Here is a 13,312-nt window from a genome sequence, read left to right on the forward strand (position 1 = left end):
ACTTATGTATACATATATAAGGGGATTTATTAGGGCATTGGTAAAGGGAGTTTTCTAGAATGGCTTACAGGCTGTAGTCCAGCTAGTCCAAACAATGGCTATTTACCAATGGAAGGTCCAAGAATCCAGTAGTTGTTCAGTCTGCCAGGCTGGATATCTCATCTGGTCTTCAATATACACTGGAATCCCAAAGAAGTAGGCTCTAGTGCTAGTGAAGGAATGGACTTGGTAGAGAGCAAGAGTAAACAAAGAGAGCAAGCTTCCTTCCATGTCCTTTATCTAAGCTGCCAGCAGAAAGTGTAGACCAGATTCAAAATAGATTTTCCTGTCTCAAAAGGTCTAGATTAAAGGTGTAGCTTCCTTCTCCAAAAGATCCAGATTAAAAATAGGCCTTTGCATTTTAAAAGATATAATCAGGAAAAAGGTCGCTCACAGGTGTGCCCCGCCACTTGGGTTTTAGTTAATTTCAGATGTAGTCAAGTTGACAAGAATAGCCATCACACATGCCACTGTGTCACATCCTCATTTAACCCTCAAAAATACCAAAATGACAGTATTTACAATCATCTTTGTCCCTCAACCAGCTTGCCCTTTGTCTGTTCCTTATGTGCCTGCATGACAGTACATGTTCCATGTACACAGATGTGCCCCATGTGACAGTGCATGCTCCATGTACACAGATGTGCTCTGTGTGACAGTGCATGTTCCATGTACACAGATGTGCCCTGTGTGACAGTGCATGTTCCATGTACACAGATGTTCTCTGTGTGACAGTGCATGTTCCATGTACACAGATGGCTCCATGTACACAAATGTGCCCCGTGTGACAGTGCATGCTTCATGTACACAGATGTGCCCTATGTGGCAGTGCATGCTCCATGTACACAGATGTGCTCCATGTGACAGTGCATGTTCCATGTACACAGATGTGCCCCATGTGACAGTGCATGCTTCATGTACACAGATGTGCCCTATGTGGCAGTGCATGCTCCATGTACACAGATGTGCCCTGTGTGACAGTGCATGCTCCATCTACACAGATGTGCTCTGTATGACAGTGCAAGCTCCATGTACACAAGCTGTGTCCTGTGTGACAGTGCATGTTCCATGTATATAAGCTGTGTCCTGTGTGATAGTGCATGTTCCATGTACATAAGCTGTGTCCCCTGTGATAGGACATGCTGTACACCAGCTGTGTCCTGTGAGACAGTGTGTGTTCTATGTACATAAGCTGTGTCCCGTGTGATAGGACATGATGTACACCAGCTGTGCCCTGTACTTTATCTTGTTTGCACCATCTCACTATTCTGGGAAATCTGAGAAACTTATTTTCTAGTGACACTGTTTCTTCTCTGTTCACTAATTACACCAGTGTTTAAATTCTTTGTCATGGTATTCTGTACAAAATCTTGGTGTAAACTTTATACAGATGAAGGTTCAGGGCATGTTTAGTCCTTTGGTACTTGGCTTGGTGCCCTATCATAGTAGAGGCTGGGTACATTTTCTGAAGTGAGCTTGTTTCCACGTCTCTTACTTTCTAATAGTATATTTTCTTTTCCTTTCTTTTTTGGTGGGAATCCAACTAGATCACCTTACCTTCTAGCAAAAATCTGAAGCTTTCGTCAGAAACAAAGACTCAGAAAGGATTGTTTTCAGATGAAGAAGACTCTGAGGTATGGAATTCTTTACTTAGTTCTGGATGTTCATCTATAGATATAATATCAGTAACTTTCTGATTAGCCTGTCAGCAGAAGTTTAAGACTTTTTATTAAGTAGTTCAGTTCTTATTTTGAAAATAATCTCTTGGGCTGGGGATATAATTTAGTGATATAAAATGCCTGTCTAGTATATACAAGACTTTGCGTTTTCTTGAAAATATGTGATCTTCAGAAAACAATGTTCACAATTGTATTTCCTTTAACATACTGACATTGAAGACTGGTGGTTGGTTCACAATTGTGGTAGAAGCAGTCAGCTGGCTGCTTCCTTTAATGGTAATGTGACTTGCTAGAGAGTCTGTTCCCATTGTGATACATTCTCAGCACAACTTTTACCTTTCATTGCTGATGACAGGTGACAGACTGTGAGTAGGAAGCCTCAAGCAACTTGGGCTCCTGTCCCTGTGTGGTGGATCTCTAAGCATGGTAGCTTCAGGAAGTGGGACCTGTTTCTGCTGGTTCATCTTTTGAGAGTATCAGATAGAGGTTATATTGCCCTTTTTACCCTAGTTTTGGAAGTTGTCCTAGATAGTTTTTCTGTGGCTGTGATAAAACACTGATCAAAAGCAACTCGGGAGGAAAGGGTTTATTTCATATTACAGGATGTTCATCACTGAAGAAAGCCAAGGCAGGAACTTAGCAGGACCCTGGAGCAGAGACCAAGGAGGAATGCTGTTCACTGGCTTACTCTCCTTTTTGTACTAAGCCTGCTTCCTTATACAACTCATGACTACCTGCTCAGGGCTAGCACTGGCCACAGTGGGCTAGGCCCCCCCGCCACCAATCAGCAATCAAGAAAACACCTCACATATATGTCCACGGCCCATTTAGAATCTTTCCTCCTTGATGTGTCCTAGTCAGCGTTTCTGTTGCTGCAGTGAAACCCCATGACCAAGGAGCAGGTTGGGGAGGAAAGGGTTTATTCAGCTTACACTTCCATGTTGCTGTCATCACCAAAGGAAGTTAGGACAGGAACTCACACAGGGCAGGAACCTGGAGGCAGGAGCTGATGCACAGGCTGTTGAGGGATGCTGCTTATTGGATTGCTTCTGCTGGCTTGCTCAGCTTGCCTTCTTATAGAACCCAGGCCCACCAGCCCAGGGATGGCGCCATCACAGTGAGCCCTCTCCCCCTTGATCACTGATTGAGAAAATGCCTTATAGCTGTATCTCATGGAGGCATTTCCTCAAGGGAGGCTCCTTTCTCTGTGATAACTCCAGCTTGTGTCAAGTTGACAGACAAAATCAGCCAGTTGAGTGTGTCAAATGACAGGCAAGATTATACATCACAAAAGTCCTTGCTGTTCCTTCATGCAGTTGTTGATGGGACAGGGGCAGGAAACAAATTTCATTGCAAGTGTGTGTGGAGGGTGTAGGGATACTGCAGAGTGGGAGGATTGTGGGGGTTGAACCCAGAGCCTTCTGTACTCCAGGCAAGCACACTGCCACTGAGCTATATTTCCAGTCCCTCAAGTTCAGTTCTTGATGGTAGAGTTTAATAAATGGAGGCTTTTAAAACCACTACTCAAGGCTTTATCCTGGGGGCACCATCATAGAAGTAACATAAGGCAGTCTAGGATATAAGATACTGAACTGGAAGAAATGGTTCTTTGTGCTTATATGTGTTTCAGATGTGGGCAGGAAGCTTGTTTTACTAAATTGGGGGGATGTATCTTGAGGTAATTAATTGGAGTGTGTGTGTCCCTTTCACTTCCAAGGAAGGTTCAAAATTACAATATAGAAATCTGGTTTTTGTTCTTTGGAAGAAGTACTTTGATATTCTTAATAGCCAACCTGTTTGTCATTGAGTAAAATGCAGAGGGGCATGGGACACTGGAACCTCTTTGTAAACAAACCATTGGGACTCATGAAGCCAGGTATAAAGCAGTGTGCTAAGGATTCTCTGTGGGTCAGTGAACTCATTAGGTTGTATCTGATGAGTGGTAGGCACTGATTGTATAATCAAAAGATGGGGTGTCCAAAGAGGTCATGGAAAATGTTCTCGTCTTAATTATCTGGCTCTTGTATTGAGGTTCCTCTGCCCAGGGGACAGGTTGTCCTACTTTCTGTTTCTAGTTCATGCAGCTCAGTCTGCAGAGTGTTCTTGCATGCTGAGCTGACAGTCCATCCAATGGTGAGGACACCGTCAGAACGTGGCAGATCTTTTGCACTGTTTTATAGTTATAGTTCCAGTAGAATAGTAGACAGTGTTAGCACATATGCTCCCACTGAGTTATCGTCCAAGCACAAGCCTTTCCAAATAGGAATTTCATTTGTATTTATTTAATATGTATTCTCTTAACAATAGAGCCATCGTTGGCCTAGCCCTCTACAAGTCTAGTTCGTTTTGTGGTAGAATTTGTATGCTTCTCATGGATAATTTAGACAATGGAAGCCTTTTGTTTGCATGATAGGAGTGACTGGGAAATGTCTTCTTAACTCACATCCTTTGGGTGGGAATATGATTGCCTTGCAGCCTACAAAGAGACTGCCTGAAATACCTTGTGGCTCCCCTTTTCTCCTTGTACCACATAAGACCAAGGGTACATGTTGAGGTCTCAAGTCTAGATGCACACAGCCACTGAATTCTAGGGTTTTGTACTTATTACACATTAAAGCTGATAGCCCTAACCAGCAGCTTTGATTTTGATTCAACAGGATTTGTTTTCTTCTCAAAGTTCAAGTAAGCCAAAAAGTACATCACTTCTGTCCAGCCAACCCTCAACATCAGTCTCCCTTTTTGGTGATGAAGATGAAGAGGTAAATGTTGTTATTGCAACACCAGATAATTAACCCAGAAATTTGTTTTAGATGGCTTTATAGCTAGAGTGGCGTACAGTAGAAACAAGCGACTGAAAAGGTTCTAGGTTACTGATGCCTGGTTACATTGGTGACTTCCAAGTTTTTTCAGTAATACAATTAAGAAGATGTTGAAGTCTTGACTCAGTTATTGGAAAAACCCAAATAATTTATGTGTATATATAGATACATACACACACACACACACACACACACACATACACACACACACACACCACACTGTATAAATAACCTTAATACCCAATAATCTATGAGAATATCTTAGATAAAGTGGCAGTAGGAAAGAGGAGGCAGCCATGTTTTAGGTTTACAGTTCTTCTCGCTCTGGGTATAGAGAGTGGGTAGGGTGTAAAGAAAAGTAAGAGGTAGAAGGATCCAGAGTAGAACCTTTATGTAGCACTGTGGAGTGGTTGATCCATGTGCCTGTTGGTCCACACTCAGCTCCACCATTGCAAATACTGAATTTCTGCAGATACTGGCACACTTCCATCTTCTGTGCGTTAAAGGTCACTAGGTTCATTGTAGTCACGGAGACAAGTAATGTCATGTCTTTGCCCAGCGGTTGCTGAAGGGTTTAAGTGTGCAGTGAGGGAAAGCTGTTGTCACTGACATCCCACTGGACTGCAGCTTGTTATTCTTGTGGTCGTTTCTACCTCCCAGGCTTTACTTGACGACCTCCAGCACTGTCTTTGGCACAGGACTGCTACAGTATATACTGTTAAGAGTTTTTGAATCATAAACCAAACTTGATAGTTTTGTTCAATTACCTTAATAAAAGTCGGTAAATAGAATTTCTGGTGGGGTTGTGTATGGTAGCAGGATCTCATAGGTAGTCCAAATGTTTATAATTGTAACTGACCATGCAGCACAGCCCAAGCTGGCTTCAAATTTATATTCTTCCTGCCTTGGCTACATGAATCTTATGATCAAAGACACATAAAGCCACAGTCACTACATATTAGATACTTTTAGAGTATTTATAAAGGTCACTGAATTTCCTTAGGGTGCCAAGGTTTTATATAGTGAACTGTTCTATAACTTTGTATTCTTTATTATAAATTAATTATAAATAATGCCTTCTTTCTCCAACTTTCTTAGATGTAAAAACTCCTTTTAGTTATTAATGCAATTTCTAATTCTTAGAGATGTTTGATTGTTGGCTGCTGCCAAGGCTCTCATGCCCACAGGTGGACTGGGAAAGCACACCTCCTTGTGCTTCCACCATCTTGACTGTCCTTTGTTGATTGTGCTCTCTCAAGCTCTGGCTCAGGTTCTGTGCTAACTCCTAAAAGTTGTCCTCTAAACTGTACATGCACTGCCCCCCAGTCACTTACCCCTGTATGCACATATAGAATAATAAGTACATTTTTTGAAAAAAGATTATATATATATATATATATATATATATATATATATATATATATATATAATGTTCTGCTTATATGTATTCCTGCATACCAGAAGAGGTCACCAGATCTCATTACAGATGGTTGTGAGCCACCATGTGGTTGCTGGGAATTGAATTTAGGACCTCTGTCCTCGGAGCCATCTCTCCAATCCTAATTTTTTTTTTTTTAAATTAAAAGAATTCGGTGGTAATCTTGTTTTTCTTTTGTGGATAGTGCTTGTAACTTGAAGAGGTTGTAGACTGAGATGTGCAGAGGTTTTGTGACTGTTCCCAACATGTATTATACTCCGCCCTTTGTGAGAGAAGGACTAAGGACTTCATATGGAAGAATATCTTGCTTGGGTTTCAAGTATATGAGTTGTTGATATGTTCTATATGTTCCTACCATTTGTCCTTTTAGGACAATCTTTTTGGGAGTGCAGCAGCTAAGAAGCAGACTTCATCTCTTCAACCTCAGAGTCAAGAGAAAGCAAAACCTTCAGAGCAGCCCCCAAAGAAGACATCTGCCTTGTTCAGCAGTGATGAGGAGGTAGGTTAAGGTTTGCCCACATGCGAGATGCTGATAGGAATGAAGACAGAGGTAGAGCTGTTCTAAACATGTTCCTTTACTGTTCTGTAACTCAGGGAAAGGTGATGTTTGCAACACTGTATCTTCTAAAGTGTTTAAGGAATGCATTAAACATTAATACATTCAAAATGGAGTTAATACAGCTTCCACCACGGGTTCATGGCTGAAGCTCTGTATTTAAAGATAGCAAGGAAAGAGCATTCACATCTAAGGACATTTGGGTGATAAGGAACCTGTGGGTATGTTTTGCTAAGTATGACAAAGAACAAAGAGTTTGGAAGAAGCATGATGGGACTGGAGAGTGGTCACAGTGGGAAGCTGAAGGGGTTTAGCAAACTCTGCTCGTGCAGGTTTTGCTCTGTGTCTTCAGTAGTGGATTTTTAATGCATGATTTGTGTCTTAAGGACCAGTGGAGTATTGCTGATTCACATACCAAGTTAGTGTCTGACAATAAGCCTAAAGGAGAGCTGTGGGACTCGGGGACCACTCAAGGCCAAGAATCGAAGACTGTGAGAAAGACCAATCTATTTGAGGATGATGAGGATGATGAAGCTGATCTGTTTGCTATTTCGAAAGACAGGTGAGATGTTTACAGTCACAGGGAAAGCTTTCGTGTGTGAGACAGAGTTTCTGTTGCAGTGGTTGATACCTTATTGTCACATGCACACAGATGGGGCTACTTTTTCTTATCTGTGTGAAGGAAGGCCTTGGGAAAATTCGCTTTGATTTTTATTCCTGACATTTTCTTAACCTTGAAACAGTTTTTTTTTTTTCCCTAAAGGGTTTAAGAATGATATTGTTATGTTTTATGTCTTCCCCTCCCCATTAGGTATACCCTAAAAAAGGTTACTTAAAAGTTTGTTACTTTGATAGACATCCTGAAAATGTTGAAAAACATATTAGGAGTAAACTCTCAGCAGGTACTGACTATGTCTTGTGGTCTGGATGACTGAGCTGAAGCTGGTGGCTTGTGTGAGTGATATAGGGCATGCTGTGTGCTGCTGGGTAGCTGTGTATTCAGAGTAACTCCCACATTTAACCTTTTCCTCTGGAGAGTTGTCAATTGTAAATTATTACATTGAAGCTCAGCTGGTGGAGGTAGAATAAGCAGGCAGTCCATTGAGTGTGGAAGTTTTGTGCAATAGCTGGTGGTCTTTACAAATAGATTCAAATTCAGAGTACCTCAGATTTCTCTAAAGAGTTCCATCTCCTCAGACTTTAATGTTGCTGTTTTTAGGCTCACAAGACCTGGTGTATCTGTGGCCTCTGGTCCAGAAAAGGGAATGTCTGAAATCCTGGTACAGTTTTAAATTCTGCCTCTATAGTTCCTATCTGAATAACTTTGGGCAAGTTCTCTAACTTCTCTAGGCCTCAGATTTTTCATCTCCTATAGGCTTGTTGAGATAATCAAGCATTTGTAATGTGAAATGCTTCGTGTAGTAGCTGGTCCTGGGTAGCATTCAGCATAGTTCATGGAAATACATCATTCTTATTTTTATTGTTCTTTCCTGGGATACTCTTTTTGCCTTTCCTGACCAACTTCTGTCAAGAGTCAATGTAAGTCCTCTCTTTTGAGAGCCTACTATAATCCAGACATGAGAAAGAACAACTTGGGGCTTAGAGCACAGGCATGTCTTTGCCTTCCCCCACCCTCTGTAACTCCACTGTAATTGAGCATCCTCTGTACATCTGTGTCCTACCACACACATTGCCATGAACCTGATGACCTGAAACACGTCCCATTTGTAAGGCTTTGTTGGTATGGATAATATTTCTAAAAAGCTAAGGTTTGGGCTGACTGTCTAAGCAGTGGCGGCTCTGCTTAGCTCTGCCGTCATGTTCCTGACACCACACGCACGCCACAGCTGGAAGTACACCACAGCTGGAAGTGGTCAGAGGCCACATGCAAGCCACAGCTAGAAACGGCCAGCCAGAAACACTGGCCCTGCACCCATGAGAGGCCAGCATGGGAGATGGCTCTGCCAATCTATCATGCTGTCTCCACAATGCTTGGCTGAGCCCAGACCATCCCGCCATCCACACTGTACCCGGTAGAAATGAGACTCTAATGCTTAAAGATTATCTTAAAGGCTTTATATGTTTGGTAATGCTCAATTAACAAGATGCCCACACAATTAGAGGTGTTTCCCAATACCTACCCTAGATATTACAACTACCTTAGACTGCTAGAGATACGCGTACGTCTGCTGCCATCATCCCCCTCTCTGGTCCTCCCTTTTCAGCTCCTCCTCTTCCTTCGCCTTCCTTTCTTCCCTCCTCCCAACTCCTCCCATATTACCGAGTTTATTGTAAAATATCCAGCTACATTTGGTGCCAGCCACACAGTTCCTGGCTTTCAGTAATGCTTTCAGCATTACTATAAAATGTTCTGTATAGAAAGTAAGTCACAGATTTGAACAGATCTCAAAAAGGTCATTGCAAAGATGGGGATGAATATGAAGTGGTGCAGTCACTTTGGAAAATGGTTTTGGCAGTTCTTCAGAATGTTAAGCCTGCATTACTGTGTGATCCAGTATTTTAACTCTTTGGTGTACATCTAGGACAAATGAAAACATGCTCAGGTAACACTTGTGCAAGAATGTCTACTGTCGTAGAAATCCATAATACCCAGAGAGCCGCCTAAGTGCCCATCAGATGATGAATAAACAAAGGTTGTGAACCATACAGTGCCTATCAGTCAGCAACAATATGGGATAAAGTGCTGGTATATGGTAGGCCATGAGGTATCCTAGGAAATATATTAGCTGAAGAAGTCAGTCACATATGACCACAGACTGAATGAGTCTATTTATAGGAAATGTCCAGAACCGATTAGTCCAGAGAGAGCAAGTAGGTTGGTGGTTCAGGAGAGGAGGGAATGGGGAGTTGACTGCCGATGAGCCATGGTTCCTTGTTAGACTGTGCTGATAGTGTTCAGTTCTCAAAATGCTAAAGGTTCTTGAAATGTGAATTTTCCTGGTGGTAATTTTATTATGTAAATCACACCCTAATAAAGCTACTCTGATGAGTCAAAGAAGTAGGAGTGGAAAAGAGGATTACAATGGAGAGGCTGACTCTGGCTCTGTGGTCTCTCAGCTGCCTTCCTGGGCATGTGAAAAAAGGCATAGCGCCTCTTAGTCTATTCTCTGTTAGAGAAGACAATAATGGAGAATTCAGTGTTTGTGACTTCAGGAGTGCAGTAAGCTTCTCAGATCTACAAGCTAGTGCAGCTGCATCCTGTGGAAAGTGACTGACAGGGCTTCATGAGCAGGGCTCTGGCCTCTTCCACTTGAGAGTCATAGGCAGAGGCTGCCACCTATATGATCAGATTCTGTCTGTCCAAAGGTTTTTTAAGTCACCAACGTTATGCTGTACAAAGTCAACAAATAGTGAGAGTAGTCACTGTGGATGTGGCCAGAGAATCAGAGTGTTTTTGTTTTTAAATTGTATTTTTCCTGAATTTGATCTTCTATTTGTTCATAGCCAAAAGAAGACTCAGAGAACTTCCCTTCTCTTTGAAGATGACGCTGATAGTGGAAGCTCTCTGTTTGGCCTTCCTCCTACATCTGTTCCTTCTGCAACAACGGTATTCATTTTTCTAGACTCAAGAAATACCTGTAAGATTGTGCTATGTGCATAGAAATGCTGCTTTGTCAGATCTGAATACCCATGCTGGGAGTTGCTATGATAACACATTTAACATAAATGAGCAAAGTCTCATTTTGGCTCATGATTTCAGAGGGTCAGTCCTTAGTCCTTGGTTCTGTTGGTTTTGGACATGTGTCAAGACAGAACATCATAGAAAAGGATGCTACTCAATTCATGGTGGACAGGAGGCATCTAGAGGGACAGGGTATGGGAAGGCAGGATAGCTCCCAAGGACACATCCTCAGTAACATTCCTCCAGCAAGGCCCTATATCCTGAAGTTATCAGAGCATCCTCAAATAGCACTGCTAACTGGTACATGCTCTTCATATCTGAGCCTCTGGGGACACTTCATCTTTAAATTCTAACAATCTAATGAGTTCTACATTTGTTTCTCTCTCTCTTTTGTTTTAAAAAAGATTTATTTATTTTATGTATGTTAGTACACTGTCATTGTCTTCAGACACACCAAAAGAGGGCATCAGATCCCCATTACAGATGGTTCACATCACATGGTTGTGAGCCACCATGTGGTTGCTGGGAATTGAACTCAGGACCTCTGGAAGAGCATTCAGTGCTCTTAACCGCTGAGCCATCTCTCCAGCCCCCCATTTGTTTCTCATTAATTTCTTAAGTATTGCCTATTGTCATCTGTATTCTTAGTGAACTTCCATTTTCTTTGATTTCAAGTTGAATAATTTTTGCATTTTAAGGATCTCTTCCTGATGGTAATTAAAAGTTCTCTTACTCCAATTTTCATTTGTAAATTTAATTTCAATTACAGTTAGCATTGTCCTTTCATAGTTTGCCACATCAGTTTTCCTGACTTGGTTAGGCATTACTACCTCATAGCTTGTAGGCGGTGGGTAACTCCAAGTTGGTTACATAACTTGTTTCCTACTCTCTAAACTGCCTGCCTTCCAAAGAAGGAATTGATGAGCTGAGGTGAAGTTCTAACAACCTGGAGCCAAACTACTTTGTGTGAAATACTGTGCCTGGCCGTATAGTATTTAGTGTTTTTAGATAAATTAACAAATAGGTAAGGAATAAAATAAGGACCGGGTAAAGAGGAAATACTGTTTATTCAGAGAGCAGTGAGACTGAACAGAGTGGAAAAACCTTGGGTGACATTTGCGTCTGGGCCTTGCTGTAAACGTGAAGATAGTCTTCAAACAGAGGAACCCAGGGTGTAGGAATGTGAGAGCTGGCATAACATTAAGGAATGGCAAGAGAAGAGGAAGAGGTGCTACAGATGAGAAGGGCACAGTGGGTTGACTCATTCTGTGCCTTAGTGCAAAGAGCACAGATCTAGAGTAGCAACTATTGAGTGCTGTCTTACAGGTGAAGTGTAAGAGGAGACAAACTAGTTATTGTTCTGGTGGCAAGCTGTGAAATGTTATGATCACAAGACTGGAGGAATTCTCTCTGTTACGCCTTCCATACCGAGATCACTGTTAGTATCCTATCTGCCCTTCTTCTGCTATACTTAGCTCATTCCAAAGGGACTGGTTTCATCTGGCTTTATATATACCTGAACATGCTGTTCAGGTATAATATTTTTAATCATTGTTGATGCCATCTTTTCTTCTTTTGGTAGAAAAAAGAGAGTACCCCCAAGGTGCCTTTGTTGTTTAGTGATGAGGACGACAGTGAGGTACCATCTGGTATGAAACCTGTGGATCTGAAGGTTGATAATGCTGGAGCATCCCCAGAAGTAGGGAGTGCTAACGTGGCCAGCATGGCACAGAAGGTAAGCTGCATCTGTGGTTTTCTAATCCATTGTAACACATATGTAACACTTTCCTAAATTTTTCAACACTGAGAGTGCTTGTACATAAATAAATGTTTTTGTAGAAAGGCTAGAAAATATTGAGTATGGTAAGAAAATAGCCCGTATTCATGTTGTTCCAGGAGCCCTCCTTTAGATTTATAGCAGAATTTTTGCTCACCGTGAGATGGAAATTTCCTGTTTACTTTACTGGCATGCTGGATTGCAGTACCGGCAATCTGGATCTCAGTGCCATCTGGGTTGCAGTGCGTGCCGGATTGCAGTGCTGTCAGGTGTTTTTCCTATCTGCAGAGTGCTTTTCCTCCTCTCAGTTCCTGGTGACTTGTTCTGTATGTTTTCTTCATGTACTTCTCTGCAGTTCTTGTTTTCCTCGTTCTGCAGTCCTCACTTCAGATAGATGTCACATTCAGGGAGTCAGGTTGCCATACTCTTACTTCTGGTTGATGCTGACTAAATCAGAGCAAAATGAAATGGGTTTTCTTCTAACACTAACTTTCTGCTCTGAGGATTTGTTGTCTCTGGAGGCCTTCAGCTAGTGCTGCTGTGTGACAGGGGACTCATGTCAATGGTTGCTTTCTGTCTATGCAGTGCCACTTGTTTTCCTCGCTCTCCATACTCCGTAGGTCCAGCTGCTCAGGTTTGGTTCTCCCAGGGCCTGTGTGAAGAGCATTTTATTCATGTTTCCCAGCGGCTCCATGTAGCTGCAGTGAGACTCCTGTGTACTCGACCAAGTCACTCTGATCTTTTCCTCCTAGTGGCTGTATGGGACCTGAGTTACTCTCACTGCCACACTGCCCTGTCCCTCAGTCAGGTGTGAACTGAGGATTAGGTTTGTTTGCTTTTTTTTTTTTTTTTTTTTAGTTATAAGCACTGGCATATTGCCTTTCACATAGTAAGCAGGACTTCACATACTATCATGTATCTAATGAAACATGCTTCTACTTGGAAGCTTGGGATGCACTCTGCAGTTAATGGTATGAATAATTGGAAATCATTTTTCTTTCTTAGTGATGCATATAATAGTAATTTTTTTGACCAGTAGTAATCTTGCCAGAATTGTGATACTATTGGGTAGATTAATCCTGCGTGTTTAGTGGTTTTTTTTTTTTTTTCCATGAAACTCTGGCAGAGTCACACGGGGAAAGCGGGATTTGAACCGGGAGAGAGACAGAGCAAAGGGCACGGGCTCGCCTTCTGCAGGTGGCTACCTTAGCCGCTGCGCCACCGCTGGCTTGCTGGTGTTTAGTGTTATATTAGAAATTGTATGTATGTGAGAAATGGAAGGCTGCAGTTTTGAGTGTAAGTTTGTTGGTTAAATTTCCCTCTGGAACTTACATATTAAAACTAGGAATTAGGTGATCCAT

General features: G+C 42.0%; 1 protein-coding gene across 4 annotated transcripts in view; it reads left to right on the forward strand.

The window, feature by feature from the left end:
* The window catches only part of Washc2c (WASH complex subunit 2C), a 51,413-nt gene that overhangs the window by 24,473 nt on the left and 13,628 nt on the right, over positions 1–13,312 (forward strand). For all 4 annotated transcript variants that reach the window (XM_034511526.2, XM_034511528.2, XM_076940334.1 and 1 more), the window contains exons 17-22: positions 1,587–1,673; positions 4,376–4,477; positions 6,346–6,474; positions 6,918–7,093; positions 9,997–10,099; positions 11,757–11,909. In XM_034511526.2, coding sequence (XP_034367417.1) covers positions 1,587–1,673; positions 4,376–4,477; positions 6,346–6,474; positions 6,918–7,093; positions 9,997–10,099; positions 11,757–11,909 — 750 coding nt within the window. The remainder of the gene's footprint in view (positions 1–1,586; positions 1,674–4,375; positions 4,478–6,345; positions 6,475–6,917; positions 7,094–9,996; positions 10,100–11,756; positions 11,910–13,312) is intronic.

The sequence above is a fragment of the Arvicanthis niloticus genome, chromosome 9, assembly GCF_011762505.2.
Source record: "Arvicanthis niloticus isolate mArvNil1 chromosome 9, mArvNil1.pat.X, whole genome shotgun sequence".
NCBI classification, from domain to species: Eukaryota; Metazoa; Chordata; class Mammalia; order Rodentia; family Muridae; genus Arvicanthis; species Arvicanthis niloticus.